Source organism: Ochlerotatus camptorhynchus, unplaced genomic scaffold, assembly GCF_037179485.1.
Source record: "Ochlerotatus camptorhynchus isolate MF236.1 unplaced genomic scaffold, CSIRO-AGI_Acam_v1.1 ptg000794l, whole genome shotgun sequence".
In the NCBI taxonomy this organism is placed as follows: Eukaryota; Metazoa; Arthropoda; class Insecta; order Diptera; family Culicidae; genus Ochlerotatus; species Ochlerotatus camptorhynchus.
The window spans coordinates 406,610-423,189 of NW_027041259.1; the positions used below are offsets into that span (position 1 = coordinate 406,610).

Below are 16,580 nucleotides of genomic sequence, written 5' to 3' on the forward strand. Positions count from 1 at the left end.
AAGTTAGGTAATTATATTGCCTTTCATGAGAAAAAATATCAAGCAAATCTGAGGGGTACCATTTTTGGGAAAATGACTTTTAATTTTTAAATATATTTTTTTAGAGTGTAGAAACCGATTTTTTATTTTATTTAATTTTTTTTATAAAATTTCAGATTATTTGCTAAAAGTTCGCCATACATCACTTTTTTGTAGGGCTTGTCATTTTTAAGCTATATCGATTTGAAAAAAAAAATCGACAAAAAACTTTGACCCTTATTAAATGTTAGGCGAGATAAATTTTGAAAAAAATAAGTACGCAAAGTTGCTTAAAATTGCTAAGTCTCCACACCCACAAAGTTCCATAAGGTTCTGAGAGGGTGCTGCCAACCACTGGATGAGTTGGCGTGAAATCCGTCAATAACTAAACAAACAATCTTTTGAACAAACACATAATTTTTAGCTAAATAATCAATCGATTGAAAATCAACCTAAAATGCAATTTACCCATTTGCATTCTATTTTTCAATGTTTCTTGATTCCGCTCCAAGTATTTGCTTTATGTTGCATCACTTTTTTCCTTGAAAATTTATGAATCATAAAATGATCATTTCGATTGAAAATGACTATGTAAAGTCGATTTAGTATGCCAGATTGACTGGAAAAGAGTCTTATCTGTTCACATTCATCATAATTTTTCAGTGGCGACATCTGGCAGCAGTTGGTACGGAAATTGGATAGATTAAGAACTGAATAGTAATTCTGCTCATCAAATTCACGAATGGTAAGACAGTGAAAATCCGGCCATTTTACCCAAGGGTGAACTTTTGCCGGATTCCCATAATAGACTATATACATAATTAGGATAAGAAGAAATCAGATTAATAGTAATACTAACTAATAAATGAATAAACATCAAATGGTTTGTCAGTGGCCATTTTGGGAGGAAAATTAAAACACAATTTGAAACTGTTCGAGTACTGAAGATGGAGAATTTTAAAATTTGCATCAGTCTAGTTGCCATCCACACATGTAAAAAAAATTTAAGTATCTTTAGTCATTTTCACTGCACGCTGTGAAATGATATGACCCCGCCGGAAAATGTTGTTCAATGAATATTTTATTCAAGTAATTAAAATAAAGCAATATTATGGTGTTCTTTTATTTCCATCGATTGGAAATTATCCAATTCGAGCAGCAGATATAGTTCATTCAGATGGAATCTGAGGAATCTTCATCAAGTTTAAATTGCCTCCAACACTTCGAAAGGTCCAATTTACTGAATTTATGTCCGCTGCTTCATGCACTTCTGCAACAATATGCAAAGGATGAATAAAGTCTATCACAGTTCCGTTACCTTTCAGAACCGCTACCAACGAAGAACCCCACAGTGCACAGCGTGCTCTCTTGCCGTGCGGATCTAATTGCTTTTTGCTGACGGAAGTGTTATTGCTACCTAAAGATACAAATTTAAAGAGCACTTCTCAAGGCTAAGTATTACCAGCAAATGTTCTACCTTTTTTACTCTTATTCCTCTTAGATCCTTGTTTGGACCCTACCCAAAGTAATCCTGCTTGGACATCGACTTGGGAAATTTCTTTTCGATCCTTCCTTGCCCAATAACGCCTGGTAGATTACCTTTTCGTGGTGCGATACTGGCTTTAAGATCTACCACCGAAGCCTAGTCCCAAATGCTTCAAACTAAGGGAACAGATTTTTTTTGTAATCAAAGGAACACATTTTAGTCCTTTTTACTTATATGCCTTGTTGATAGTCCGCTTTGTCCACCGAGGCATCTTGAAACAAAGAAGATAAAAATAGTTAGGTAGTGATCGCGCACGGTCAGGACCTTTTCCTACATTGTGATTTGATGAATAAAAGACGATAATTATTTGGGCCTAACTGCCATGGCAGCAGGCAGATGGTACTGTGTTATATTTATTGTATTCGTATTTCAGAGCCAGCACATTACAGAGAAACAGTAACTATACAGTAAAAACAAGTGGTGGTATCTATGGATTGTTAAGGTTGATATATTCTACTTAGGGTCAAGGCGGTAAATGTCGCTTGCACGAACTGGTAGTTATTTTTCATCTACGTGATTCCTAATCTGTTATTCACTGTCCTTTAGTTTGAAGTGGTTAAGATTTTGGTGCGAAGGAATCCATTTTTGACTGACAAAGGGGCGCGCTTTTGGATGGTGTTACAACACACCAAAGGGTATACAGAGCGGGACCTTACAATTAGAGTCGGATTCTTGCAATAAGAATGACAACTGTATCAAAACCGATTACTTCTTTATTTCTCAAAAGTGATGGAGTCATACGACATCCACTAAACTAAGGACACGGGGTATACCACAATAGATCAAATAACTGGTCGCAGTGGATTTATGTCCCGAACAGATGAAAAACAAAAACACAAATGAAAAGGGAAAACTATTGATCCCCCTTCTGATGACATTCATTCAGGCAGTCACTATGGCATGCTCACGGATGATGAGAATGAATTTTCCCGGCCTAATGTCAAGAAGGGAAAGTTCCCCCTATTGAGATAACCACTTCCGCGCCTGTCCTGTGAAGGAAGATCCTAAAAAATTTAAATGGTCAAATGGTGATGAAAGCACACTTTTCCTTTTAAAATTAGTCTTACATTCACAAAAAATATATTTGTGGTTTTCATCACACTTTAACATTTAAGCGATCCTACAATCTCGTTCTATGCGACATATAGGAAACGTTTAATTTTTCCGAACAGGTACTATTTTCTCTGCTGCTAAAAACGGTCAGCGAGGAACAAATTTTAAATTCGTACGTACCCGTAGGTACAAACAGCTTCAAACTCTTCACCTATACCTGCTGCTAACAAGTAAATGGAGCTTCGTATGCTGGTTGAAATCGAAATGAAAATTCTAGCCAACATAATTTAAACGGGAATTTTGATGATTTTGACATAATCGTGAAACGAAATTTTTAAAGAAATCATTACGGGGAAGTTTACCGCCCCGAGAATATTTTTTCCGGCACGCTTTTATTTTTCTAAAAATATTGAGAAAAATTTTCAAAAATCCGAGAAAATCAGTTTTTTCCTTAGATTTCTGGGTAAACGTAATTTTTTTTATCTCATCATGAAAAAAATGGACTTTATGCCATGATGACTTATAAAAATTTGTTTTGCACGTGAATTTTCTTTGAAAAATTAGAAAATATGTGTTTTTTTAGATTTTTGATATCTTTTTCCAATATTTTTAGGAAAATCAAAACGTAATTATTTTTTTCGTAGCGGTGAACTTCCCCTTAATTGACATGATATGCTGAAAACTAACTCCATGTTTGATGCTATTCTGCTATATAGTCATGGCTTTCAAATTCAGTAATGGATTTTAAATCATTGAATATTTTGAATTGGAATACTTGACTTCTTAAAGCTAATGAAGAAGAGTTCATAACGTGAATATTGCCGTTATAGCTGAAACGTTCCTTCTCCTTGTTCATAGACATTTCAAACATCAAATTCTTTCTTCATTTGAAAACAGGTTTTGGGGCAAAATTTGGACAACTTTATAGCTGCCTATTAGCCATTCTAGGGCGTAAGTCAGAAAAAGAATTTTCTCAAGGGTGACCTTCAAAAAAATTGCCCGTCATAGGTCTAAATTCTTCATGATTGGTGAGTTTAATGCAAAACACCGCTCATGGAATCATAGCAATTCTAATGGTTATTAAATTGATATATGTTCTGCAGGCACTATTCAATATCCAAACAGCTCAACATTCGTTGTTTCAGCAAAAAATCCCTCAACAATTGATTTGGACTAAACTGATTCATGTCAACTTTGTAGCCAATTGGTTATCCATGCTTATCGGTTCTGATTACCTTCCAGTTACTTTTGAAATATCCCAAGAAATAATTTCTAATCCCAACAGCTCTACTTTCCTTTACCATAGAGCTGATTGGGAGCAATATCGAACATTTCTGGAATATAGCTTCGATCCAAACATTCCTTTGCAAACCAAAGATGATGTTAATTATAATCTTGAATCTCTGACTACTTCTATAGTTGAAGCAAGAGCTGCCTCAGTACCAAAATGCGAGGTTAAATTCGATTCAATTATAATAGACGACGATCTTCAGCTCTTAATCCGTCTTAAAAATATGCGTAGGAAACAATATCAAAGTACACACGATCCTGCCATGAAAGTTATTTGGCAGGATTTGCAAAAACCAAAGGAAAAACCGATTCTCTGCCCTGAGGAACAAAACTTTTGAAAACAAAGTTTCTAAATTAGACCCAAGTTCCAAACCCTTTTGGAAACTCACAAAATTTTTGAAAAAATCTCAAATTCTCACGGGAAAATATTTTTGATGATTCCTGGGGAACTGATTTGTACGAAGTAGGTCTATAACTAAAAAGTTGAATGAAAGCACCAGGTGATGATGGAATTTTCTGTAACCTCATAAAAACTCCCAGAGAGTACTTTGTAGAATTGTTTAACAGATGTTCTAATTTTGCATACTTTCCTGATAAATTGAAAAATGCAAAAGTTGTTCCAATTTTGAAGCAGGATAAAAATCCAGCTGAAGCTTCTAGCTAGCGTCCAATAAGTTTGCTTTCATCAATAAGTAAACTTTTTGAAAAGATAATTTTGAATAGAATGTTGCTTCACAATAATACGAACTCAATTTTTGCAGATGAGCAGTATGGATTTTGCCATGGACATTAAACTACTCATCAACTCTTAAGAGTTACCAATTTAAATCTGAATTCCATCTGGTGTTTCCCAATTCACAGGTAGTCAAAGGTGGTTGGAAAGTGGAAATACTACTCAGAATACAATACCCTTGAAATTTATATGTAAATCTCATCGAAACTTTTAAAAAATTCTTCTCAGAACATATTTAGAATATTCATTAGAAATGGACCTGCAATCCTCTTCACAATCAACATGGAAATTCCACAATCAACATTGAAAAAATCTACTCTGAACCCACACAATTGTCTTGGATATTCAAAACTTTCTACTAACTTTTCTCCCTTGGAATATTTTGCTGAAATTCCTTCTTGTTATCCCTAGAATTCATTCTAAAAATCTCCTCAATGTTCTCTTCATAGTTCTTTAAAGTGACTGTGTTCTGAAAATATACTCTAGTCCAAGGGTCAAGTCCAATGTCCAGAATCTGAATTTTCCGCAGAGAGGACGAAGTATATTGTTGCCCGATTTGTCATCAAAATTCACGGTCTATTCCCGGTGATTTCAAATTCCTGGCGATTTCCCGGTTTACTGGTCGCCTTGAAAATATGACTTTTACATTTTTGCTGTTGTTATTGTTTACACTAATGACAGTTATTTTGCATTGCTGCTCGCTAGTCACGTCGGAAGTCAATTAATCAACGCCTTACAAATAATTTATATCTAAATGCACAATACTAAAAGATAAATAGAAACAGATACGAATACTCAATTCAACTTACTTTTTAAAACAAATTCCTGATTTGTTGCAAAACTCGCATCACATGTGCATTCACATTAGCAAAGTTGCACAAACTAGTAGGTGGTCCTTCCTTGATTTGAGGCAAAACTGTCTGTTAATTCAAGTGTTTTAAATTTCTCTGATGATTTCAAGTTTTTAGCCGGTGCAATGGGGTCGTAATGCATACCCTGGTTTTTTGTTTTGGATACAATCTTAATTTACAGCAAGTTATCATGCTTAAGTAAGACTTCGAAGTTGATCAAATCAGTGATTTCTGCAGATTTAGAAATCTAAATCTCTTATACGTAAAGTGTTGCTACAAATACAATGTTTCAGATACATGGTTTCCTCTCAAGAAAAAAAAATCCTACTGAACTGTGGAATCGATCAATTGGACCATTTGCAACATGTTCACCGAGAATTAAAAAATCTGGTATCTGTACTTACCTGGAACAACAATGCCGGCATTTTACATCCCACAGCGATGCGATGAAGAATGGTAACGGCAGCCTTGAGTGATGTTGTCGGAATTTGCTCCCATTCGCTGAGCACCAACGTACAAGCGTGCACCACCTTTGGATTCAGCAGTCTGAGGAGATCAAATTTAAACAATTTTTAATAAATCAAATTGAAGAATTAGATACTTCTACACTTGGAAGTTCGACAGGTTTGAAAATGGTTAAGAAACTATTGGTATTTTTCCATAATCAATTTTATTTATTGAACACTCAAAAGTTAAAATCTTGTTCAAAGGAAAGCGCTTAGGCAGCTTCACAGTAATATTACCCAGCTCCAAATTTAAATTAGCACAAAGCATGTAAGTTCCTCTGCTTTTGCAACACACCTGTCTGATACAAGCAACAACTGGTGGCAAATACCCACCTAAGAGTAGGAATCCTAACGGGATCATCGTTGCTTCGTCACCACCTCCGGAAAGACTAATTTCCAAAATCATAAATCACAACATGGCACACCATAACAAGGCGCTCATAACTTTTGCGAGGTGCTGCACAACTGTGAGCATACGAGATTAATTGCGAAATAAAATCCAATTAATTTTACGCGAAACATTCTTGCCAAATCTCCTCCGGTCGGGAGTGGCTCTGTCGGACTAAGCCACCGCCAAACTGCCGCATTTCATTTATTAGATATACTTTCCGGGCGGCAGGCGTTAGACGTGGGTTCTGTATTCTCGCTATGTGGGTGCGAAACCATGCCTTTTGTTAGCCATGTTCCAACATTGCCGTACACACGTTGCACAAATTTGAATTTGAATAATCTCATAAATGTCGCGCCGTAAGTGAGTCTAATTTAAAGTAAACAGGAGCAACCAACCCAACGCAGTGAACGCTTGATGCCACCCACATTCCATTACGGGCCGTGAGGTGAAGGAAAGATATATTTCTATCGCACCACATGTGTCACTGCCATCGTTTGGAATCCGTAAAACAGCGTCAATGTCGACACAGAACCTTCGTGTGCCATCATCATCCTGGACATGATGTGGGGGAACGTTTCAAAAACAGTAACCGCGTGAAATATGTGCATTGTATCGTTGTATGGTTTACTGTAAAATCTACTGGCAAGCTGGCGACGGATAGCAACAACAACCACTCATTTGTTGAAGAGTGCTCTCGTAACATACAGAGCACAAAGATCACATTCAATGGGAACAATTTTCTCGCAGTTACACCCACTTGTTGAAATACAAAGATAAGTTGAGTAATGGGGGATGAATCTTAAAAATACAAGCAACAAGAAAACATAATTTTTTCGGTGTGTCATGCTGGAGCTGCAAAACAGCTTATTTGACAAGACTTGAGTAATTTGAATAACTTTGCTTCTATCTTACGACTATACACAGACGGACTAATCTATAGACTTCTTTGACGTTTATGAATTGCACAAGTATTAGTGCAGAAATTTGGGTGAATTCAAAGGTTTTCTTGCACTAACACTTATAATTTACCCCAAGTTCTGCACTAATACTTGTGCATTTCACAAACGACAGAGAAGTCTATATTGGCAGTTTGAACACTAGTTTGTGTGTGTGTTGTTTCAAAATTGTTATGGACGGAATTTGAGATCGCGAGTGAGCAGCCGTAAACGCACACTCCTTTACCTAACTCATGCATTAATGGATGAGGAGACTTCAAGTATTTCTTTAAATCTACATTTTATGAGTTAGGTAAAGGAGTGTGAGTTTGACCAGAGATGTCTTGCATCAACGTAGAGAAAGTCAGTATGAAGAGAGAAAAAAAACTATCTCAGTACGTTCTCTCTCTCTCTCTCTTAGATCTGTCGGCTACTCGGAGAGGTTTAAAATTGCACGTTTTAGTCATCCGTTCCGTATTGCTTGACAAAAAAAATTAAAGGGTGTGTCCTAGACACGACCGGAGTATGACGTAGAACCTATCTTAACTATCTTTATCTATCATTTAGGTTAACATCTGACGTCCCTCCTTTTTTACATATTTTCCAGAAAAAATACATCCGACGTCCCTCCTTTTTTACATATTCTGCACAAAATATACTTTCTAAGCCCCGCAACTGACAGGATTTCCCGCCATTTTTGTATGAATGGGGACGGGGCAGAACGTTTCTTTTGTGCAAAATATGGAAAAAAGGATGAACTTTGGATGTTAATATAATATCATATATAGAGGTACCAGATATGTTTTACAGTCAGTTGTGTGTTATTCACCAACATAATATCATCGAATACCGTTCCGATTCAAATTTCGGACGATTCAAATTTCGGACACTTTCATTTTTAATTAAATATTACATCCAGTTAGAAACAAAGTAATAATGTTAGATGATCGTGGAGGGCACTAGTCAAAAAAATTTAAAATTTACAAGACATGTGGATCATATTCGACCGAGATAATCAACTTTTAAAAGTGTCCGAAATTCGAGTTTAAGTGTCCGAAATTTGAATCGGCACGGTATGTCTTTCAAGCAATTTTTTTTTCTCAAATTTGAAAGTTTTGGTGCGGGAAGAAATTAAGGGAAAAACTTCTGTTTTTACTAATAATTGTGGTTTGTTTAAATTTTATTTCCCGGAAAAAAGTGCTCGTCAAAGTCCATGTCTTTTTCGGGTTATTGTTGAGGGGGGGGGGGGAGGGGGGTAGGGGAGGGGGAGAGTTGTTGTGAAGGGGTGAAGGGGTGAGGGGTGCTTTTCCTCATTCCTTATTGTGTCGCATTCCTCATTGTGGTCACGCCGTGATCCACCTTTAGCCACTGACTTAGTCCTGCTTGCTGCAGGACCAAGTGCCACGCCGTCCGAGGTGACAATGAGCAAAAGCACGACAGCAGCGCTGTTTTATATCTTTTCAGGTTCAAGCAGAACGATGTGCAACCGCATCTGACAGGATTTCCCGTAGTTTTTTTTATGAATGGGGCGGAGCAAAAAGTTTCTTTTGTGCAGAATATGTAAAAAATAATGGACTTTGGATGTTAATATAATTGCATATATAGAGGTACCAGATATGTTTTACAGTCAGTTGTTGGTAATTCATCGAGTGTCTCCTGTTAAGCAAACTTTTTTTTGAAAATGTTGGCTCTGCATGTAAAACATTAATTGTTTATACATACCTAATTGTGTTTGCTTAAAGTTTATTTCCCGGAAAAAAATGATCGTCAAAGTCCATGTCTTTTCCGGGTTATGTTAAGGGGGGAGGGGGTTTTACATGCACGTATTTTCAAGTCTCATTCCTCATTGTGCTGGACACGCCGTGATCAACCTTTAGCCGCTGACTTAGTCCTGCTTGCTGCAGGACCTAGTGCCACGTCGTCCGAAGCGGTAATGAGCAGAGGTTCAAGCAGAATGATGTGCAACCAAGTGGTATTCGTTTATGATGACTGGGTTTGAGAAAAAGGCTTATTTCATGAAAACAGTGATAAAATTATCATTTGTACATTTTCAAAGGTTTAATTACAGAAAAATTGGAAAACAAATTGTTTCAGCAGGTTCGTAATGTAATATCCTATCGATTGGCGTATTTGGATTTTAATTTAATCTATAAATGACAAAGTTACAAGCGTTCAAAACCTAACACTCCTTCACCACACATATTTTTTGATTTGCACCCCAGTATAGTCGACAAAGACGTAGTTCTACGTCAAAAGATGATCGCTGGAAGCAATACATTATGTTAAAAAAAAAAAAAAACATAAAATGGGTACAAAACGGCTTCGTACCACCAACGATGTGATTATCACACTATTGTCATCACCACTGGTCTATCAACGCTTAGAAGAATGAATAGGCTAAAGGAAAACAAGAAGCGCTCATAGTGTGGTAATTAGTCTGCTCACATGCACGTTCGACGGTATTTGCTTTTTTTGTTTGTCCATGCATGATAGAAAAAAGAGAAGTGAAGGAAAAAGATGTGATAGGATTTGTTCAATGGGATTCCTGTCTAACTCTCTTCGTCAATGACGAAAGATGTATGGAAATGATGGTTTTTGTACCGCGAAAATTTATTTTTGGTTTTCGTCAAACGTCACTGATCAAACTGACCGTTACCAACTCTGCGTTTGACTAGTACTGTCGTATTAAATAATGACACTTCGCTCATCTTCAACTTCTATTCGATTTTCATACTGCCGTTCTCTAGTGGAACTATCTACCAACTCTCTTCAGACCTTTCTCTAGCTAATAATTTATCACACTAAAGCTCCATGTTAGATAGCATTTCCAACCAACTCTCTTTTTCGTTAACTTCACGTACGAACATAAAAAAAAACTTATTCTAGTCGAATACAAAACCTATTAAAAAATATAGTTTTCCAAGATAAGATGATAGAGCTCAGCATTTTATGCCAGTACCTATCCTGAATTGAACGAAATGTCACTGTATCAGCCAATCTAAGCTTATCGACTTAAATAACATTTCGGGAAAATTCTGTCTTAACCAATAAAAACCAATCTAGTACCCATTAGAATCTACAATGCTCCACCCTACCGGACACAAACAAAAGCTAAAATCACCAAAATCAACATCAAAATTCACATATGACTATCGTAAAGTTTATTTTTTACAGTCAGTAGGGAATGGTTTTACATTAGCGATCATTATGTAAAACCATTCCCTACTGACTGTAACTACCAATAAACTAAATAAGACAATTTATTATACAGTTTTAATTACTATTTGCCTACCTCAGTGAACCCTTACGGCCTATTTCTTCCATGAGTTTAGTATACCGTTTTAATTTTTTTTCTCTGTATTGGGCTTTGGACTTTCTTCATTGACCTTATGATGTCTTCGCCCGTATTTGGATAAATGCTTTTGTTCGACGTCAGTTTCCTATCTAAACTATATGTGGTTGATTGAGTGTTTCAAGCACAGCTACATGAATCCACCGCGCTCTATGATGGTATATGGTATTCCCGACTGCCACAACAGAGGCAACTACGATCGAAAGCCCACAGCCATGATCGAAACATTCCTATTCGAAAATGAAGTAATTATTTATAATACCAACGTTAATATAGGTACTATATTAGGGTGTTTCAAAATTTCGATTTTGATCCACCAGGCTCAATCGATTCTAAATCAGGTCCTGATAATTCTCGATTCGACATGTTCTACAAAGTTTTCAATATCATCAGAATACACAACTTTTATTAAGACAGAAATGCTATAAAACGAAACACAAAATTTCACCAATTTTACAGTTAAAATTTCTCTGAAAATGGCAGTTTATGGCAGCTAAAATTAATGTTGTTTGATCAATCATGATATGAAGTACTAATGTACCAAAAATCGCTGTCGGGTCTACTCGAGTACATAGGTTAGGGTGATAGTCTTTAAGGTTGTTTTGGTTATATTTTTATTAAGTTTTGCCACGCTTATTCGTTCCTAAATATTTTTATATAGTGTTAAAAAAAATTAAAATATAACATATAAATTGTCATCAACTGAATGTTACTGAATTTCTGCAGTATGTCTGAATCTGTATCAGATGATTGATCACGTGAATATAGTAAAAGTTACTTTCCTGCTAGCAACATTGGCATAGATTTTTTTCAGAGTTGGTCGTCTTCTACTTGCAATGAAGAAGCCGAAGTCATAAGCAGCCGTCTATATCTTCATTGCTTGTAACGTTAGTAAAACTGTTGATCGCCAGCAAATTGTAAGATTCAACGAGAAAACATCTAAGCCAATTCATGTCACGTCAGGGGTTCCCCAGGGCTCGCACCTAGATCCCCTTCTTTTTATTTTGTACATTAATGACGTCTCTCTTATTTAAAAAAAATATCAGAGTACTTATATACGCTGATGACATGAAGTTATTTTTAGAAATAGGAAGCGATAACGATATGAATGTGTTTCAGAATGAAATCCATGTTTTTTACACATGGTATAGTAAAAGTCTATTGAAACTATATATTAAAAAATGTAATCTTAAAACGTACAGTAGAAAACTAAACAAACAAAATCTTTGTATTACATTAGGTAATGAAAATGTTAAAAAATGTGAAAATGTAAGAGATTTAGGTGTTATTCTAGATTCTTAATTAACATTTGTGGACCATTATAACACAATATTACATAGAGCAGGCAATATGCTTAATTTTATAAATCGTTTCGGTCTCCACATTAAAGATCCTTATACAATTAAATCACTTAACGTTGCTTATGTGAGGTCAATTTTAGAATATTGTAGCGTTGTTTTGTCACCCTATATGAAAAAGCATGAAGAACGAATAGAGTCAATCCAAAAGTAATTTTTATTATATGCACTACGTAAGTTAGGTTGGACGGCTTTTCCTCTCCCGTCATATGAAGCACGTTGCTTGCTGATCAGCATTCAAACATTGAAAGAACGTCGGGATTACGCAAAGAATTCTTTATTAAACAATATAATTTCGCAACGCATTGACTCAGCTGATCTATTTTCAAGGTTAAATTTGTATGCACCTTCCCGGCAATTACGCAATCGACAGTTGTTCGCAGTAGATCGCCATCGGACCAATTACGCTAAATTTGGACCGGTAAATCAGATGATGACTGTTTATAATCATCATTGTGAAATGATTGACCTAAATATGCCCTCAACAGAATTAAAAATATATTTCAGAACCCTGCGAAGTCATAGAACTAATGTTAATATGTAGTCTACGATTTGATTGATTGACGAATAAATAAATAAGTAAATAAATAAATAAAAAAATTAAATACAAAATACAAAATTAACTCCGATGCAGGCAACGGCTGTAATTAAATGAATTCCATTAACTACTGTTTTAATTACATTAATTATACATGTTCGTAATTAAAGTACAGTAATTATATTTTCAATACTTTTAATTACATTATGTACGGAGAGTTAATTTTAATCAACGTCAGTACTACTTCAAAACGCATTAATTACTTTAAGTACTTGATTGCATACTTCATAACTTCAACGCACCGGTTCTTTGTATTGCGTGCCCCTCAGAATGTGGCGCAATACCAGTTACAGAAACGGGTTCACGACGTTAGGCATAATGGATGGTTGGTATAATGGACATTAGGATTAATGGACGATAGGCATAATTCATATTTCAAAGAAAAATCACAAAATTTTACATCCTTTCATCTTAGTTTTGTTTGTACATTCATCATTTTGGTTATTAGATGGTGAGAGCCAAAGGCTTAGTTGGGTTTTGATATAGGATTTTTAATATAAAAGATCACTAGTCCGAATTGGTACCTTAGTACTTCATAAAAACAAATATGTATCTCGTTAGACTTATGACGTAGAAGCTTGGTCTTCAGCAAACTTTAATGAAATATATAGTTCTACAACTTTGCTGAAGATATACATATATCATCTAAGTGTAATACTACCTTAATAAAAGGTTATACAAATATTTCAAAAGATGCCGAATAATATTTCAAGAAATTTCTCCGAAAACACCTAAATGATAAAACATCTAGAAAAGCGTGAAAAATGTTTCGACACTGTGTAACGTTGTCAAATTTGAACAAATTCGGTAATGATCTGGATTTACGGGAGAATTTAAAAAAATTGTATGGGAAACGAAACGAACCTATTAATTTTCTTGCAAAAACTGAAATATTGCTGATATTTCATCATTGCCGAAGACTGTAAATCGGTTAGACTTCTGAGAAAAAAGTGGTTGTAAAGTTGACCCATCCTATAATGTCTGGGGTTTTACAGCATTTTTTCTATTTGTTTCTATCACCATACAAATATATATTAAAAAAAAAAATGGGTTAAAAATGTCGCTAGTTGGCCTACTTATATATTAAAAAGTTTCCTTAACTGATTACTATTTGCATGTTGCTTACTCAAACGCACTCCACCATTATTATCTCTCTCCGGATTGCAGGTTTCCTTCCCGGTACTTCCTCCGGCAGTCGGAACATTGTTCATGTAGAAAGATAAATACTTTATAATTTGAGTAAAAACTTAAGCTACCGTCGTTCTCGTCGTCGTCTTTGCATTACGAAGCCAACCAACAAACTGTCCTTTTCGCCATGTCGCCACCCCCAACCCGGTTCTTTATCGGTATCAGTTAGCGTCAGCTATCATCATCAACATCGTCATCATCATCAAGTTGCTGAAAAGTGCCAGCAGCCTGCAACAGTTTTCCTCGCCACCGGCAGCGTTTAATGAGTCCCAATTTTCATCTACGGTATGTTGGGAGATTTAAAATCTTTCTTCTTGCCATAGTTTTTCATGCTTTATCCATACTGCCAGATATTAGACGGCTGACTGACTAGGGTGGAAAATCCTGAAGACTGCGTTTGGTTGCAGCATGAAAAAACTGCCTGAAAGGCAGCGCGGGGGTGGAAAGTTGAGGAAGACAGATTATAAAACAGCGTGAAGCTTGACAGTAAAGAGATTAACCAAATTTACTTGCTGATATGGCTTACACCATTTGGTATGGAAAACGTTTAGGAGTAAACAAGCTACCTGAGAACACAAAGTATGCATACTAGTTATTACAGGTAAAATCTAAACCTGAATGCACTTGCTTCAGTCGGGTACCTTAGTTTTCGTATTAATCGTTACGCTATGTACGGATTCGTAGATTTTTAAGGAAATAAAAACATGTTTCTTATTATTATCGGCGTAAAATCATTTTGGCAACACTGTTCATTGAAAGTAGCCTACGGTTTTATTTTTGGTATTACGATCAAACGTTTTATTGGAAACGGTAAACACTCCTATAGTTCCGGTACGTTAGAAGCGTTAGGTTCCTATAGTTATGTATGGAGTCTCCAATCCACTCTAACTCTTCTAACACGTACCGCAACTATTGGAGCGTTTACCCTACACAGCAAAAAAATAATTTTGATATCACATCAAAGTGGATGCACTACAATCATGTCGAAAATTTCATGTAATTTTTATGACCACATAAATAAACAAATGCAGTAAAAGCAGCGTAATGTCAGTTCATGCATTGTATTAATGATAATTTTGTCCTTTTTAGCAAGTAATATTACACCATATTTTCGACATGATTGTAGTGCATCCACTTTGACGTGATATCAAAATTATTTTTTTGCTGTGTAGAAGTGTTAGCGTTAGCGTTGTTATGATATACTTCGTAGATTGGATACTAGCGACATTCACGCCTCTTCTGAAATTCTCAGTTAGACTACTTTCAGGAATAATGCTGGGGAGTAAACATTGGTTCCAATCTAAACAAGAATGCCAGAAGCATGACTGTCGCTATTCCCGGTCACACCCATCTTTGGCATAACTAGGGATAGGGTAGGAGATGTTGATGTAGTACTTACTAAACGAGAGGCCACCGACTTAACAAGACCCTCATAAGTGCAACGGAGTTGGAGGGTTGGGTAGGGTATTCGGTTAGGATTTACCTCAAGTTGGCGATGCAACCAAAAGTGTGTATTGTTTATTTGTTGTTTATTTAATCTCTCGATAGCCGGCTATCGAAAGAACATATTCATTTTGTTTAGTGATCATGAATTTTAAGAGTCTGGAGAAATCTCTTGTATCGTATCCTAATGCTAATTGACTGTAACAAAAATAATATGCTTAAATAAAATAAAATATTAATAAAATTATATGCAAAATTTACTAGAAGATCATTACTTTATTGGTGAGAAGTTTCTAATAAGCTCTCCCAGTTCCTCTGTATACAGAACAAATCTGATATTATAATCAGAATTGCTCAGTCTGCATGAAGCAGCCGATTTCATCAAGGAAGTTCTATTAACAACAAAGAATTAATCGTTTGAGGCATACTGAAGCATTAAGAAGGTGATATGTGTCACTATAGGAAATCATCATCGTTGCAAATATAAAGAAATTAAACATAACCCTTTGCTTCAGTACCGTCAACCTCCATGTCCATGGGGAGGGCATTGGAGCGTTTACCCTAGAAGTGTTGCTCAATTACCACTGCACCAAATTGGACGCAACAAGCGACAAAAGAAATGTACCATGGTCCCATAGAACGTTATCACTTTTGGAATTGGTCAACTGATTACGGAGATATGGTCGAAACACTACGGGTCTAGAAGTGACCTAAAACCTCAAATCACATGCAAATTTGAAAACAAGATCTATGGAAGTAATACAGAGTATCCAGGACCACACTGGCAACATCATGACATGTTCCGGATACCTCAGAGGAACTGGTTAGTGTTAGTGTTAGTGGTTAGTCCAGTACAATTACAAATTGAATAAAGCGTTCGATACATTTTATAGAATGCAAAAAAGGCAATCGCGTGTTCCCAAAAACGGGAAGGAACCGCATTTTTATAAATATTTAGGAGAAGGAGAAGCATAGTGAACAGGTGGCTTAGTGAGTTTCCTGTGGATTAGCCTTGGATTCCTATGGTTCAAAACAAATTAATTGGTCATTAAACATTTTATCTAGTTCGTTTATTTGGAAGGCTCAATCGCGTTAGCTTTACGGAGCCGTGGTCATTAAACATTGCAATGGTGATATTGTTTGGGACTGATGCTCATTATGGGACTGATGCTCATTGTGCCCAACCAGTTCACTATGTCCCTCTTACCCCTATACCCGTTTGAAAAAGTGGTAAACGCCAGGTAATCGCCAGCTTTATGAGAAATTTAGAAAACTCTTTCTAAGAATTCACTGAAGTTTAATTTTTTGTAATCTTTTT

At 35.9% G+C, this 16,580-nt stretch overlaps 1 protein-coding gene across 1 annotated transcript in view; it reads right to left on the reverse strand.

The window, feature by feature from the left end:
- Positions 1 to 16,580, reverse strand: part of timeout — a 201,977-nt gene that overhangs the window by 34,164 nt on the left and 151,233 nt on the right. The window contains exon 11 of the mRNA XM_065238478.1: positions 5,896 to 6,037. Within this exon, the coding sequence (XP_065094550.1) occupies positions 5,896 to 6,037 (142 nt within the window). The remainder of the gene's footprint in view (positions 1 to 5,895; positions 6,038 to 16,580) is intronic.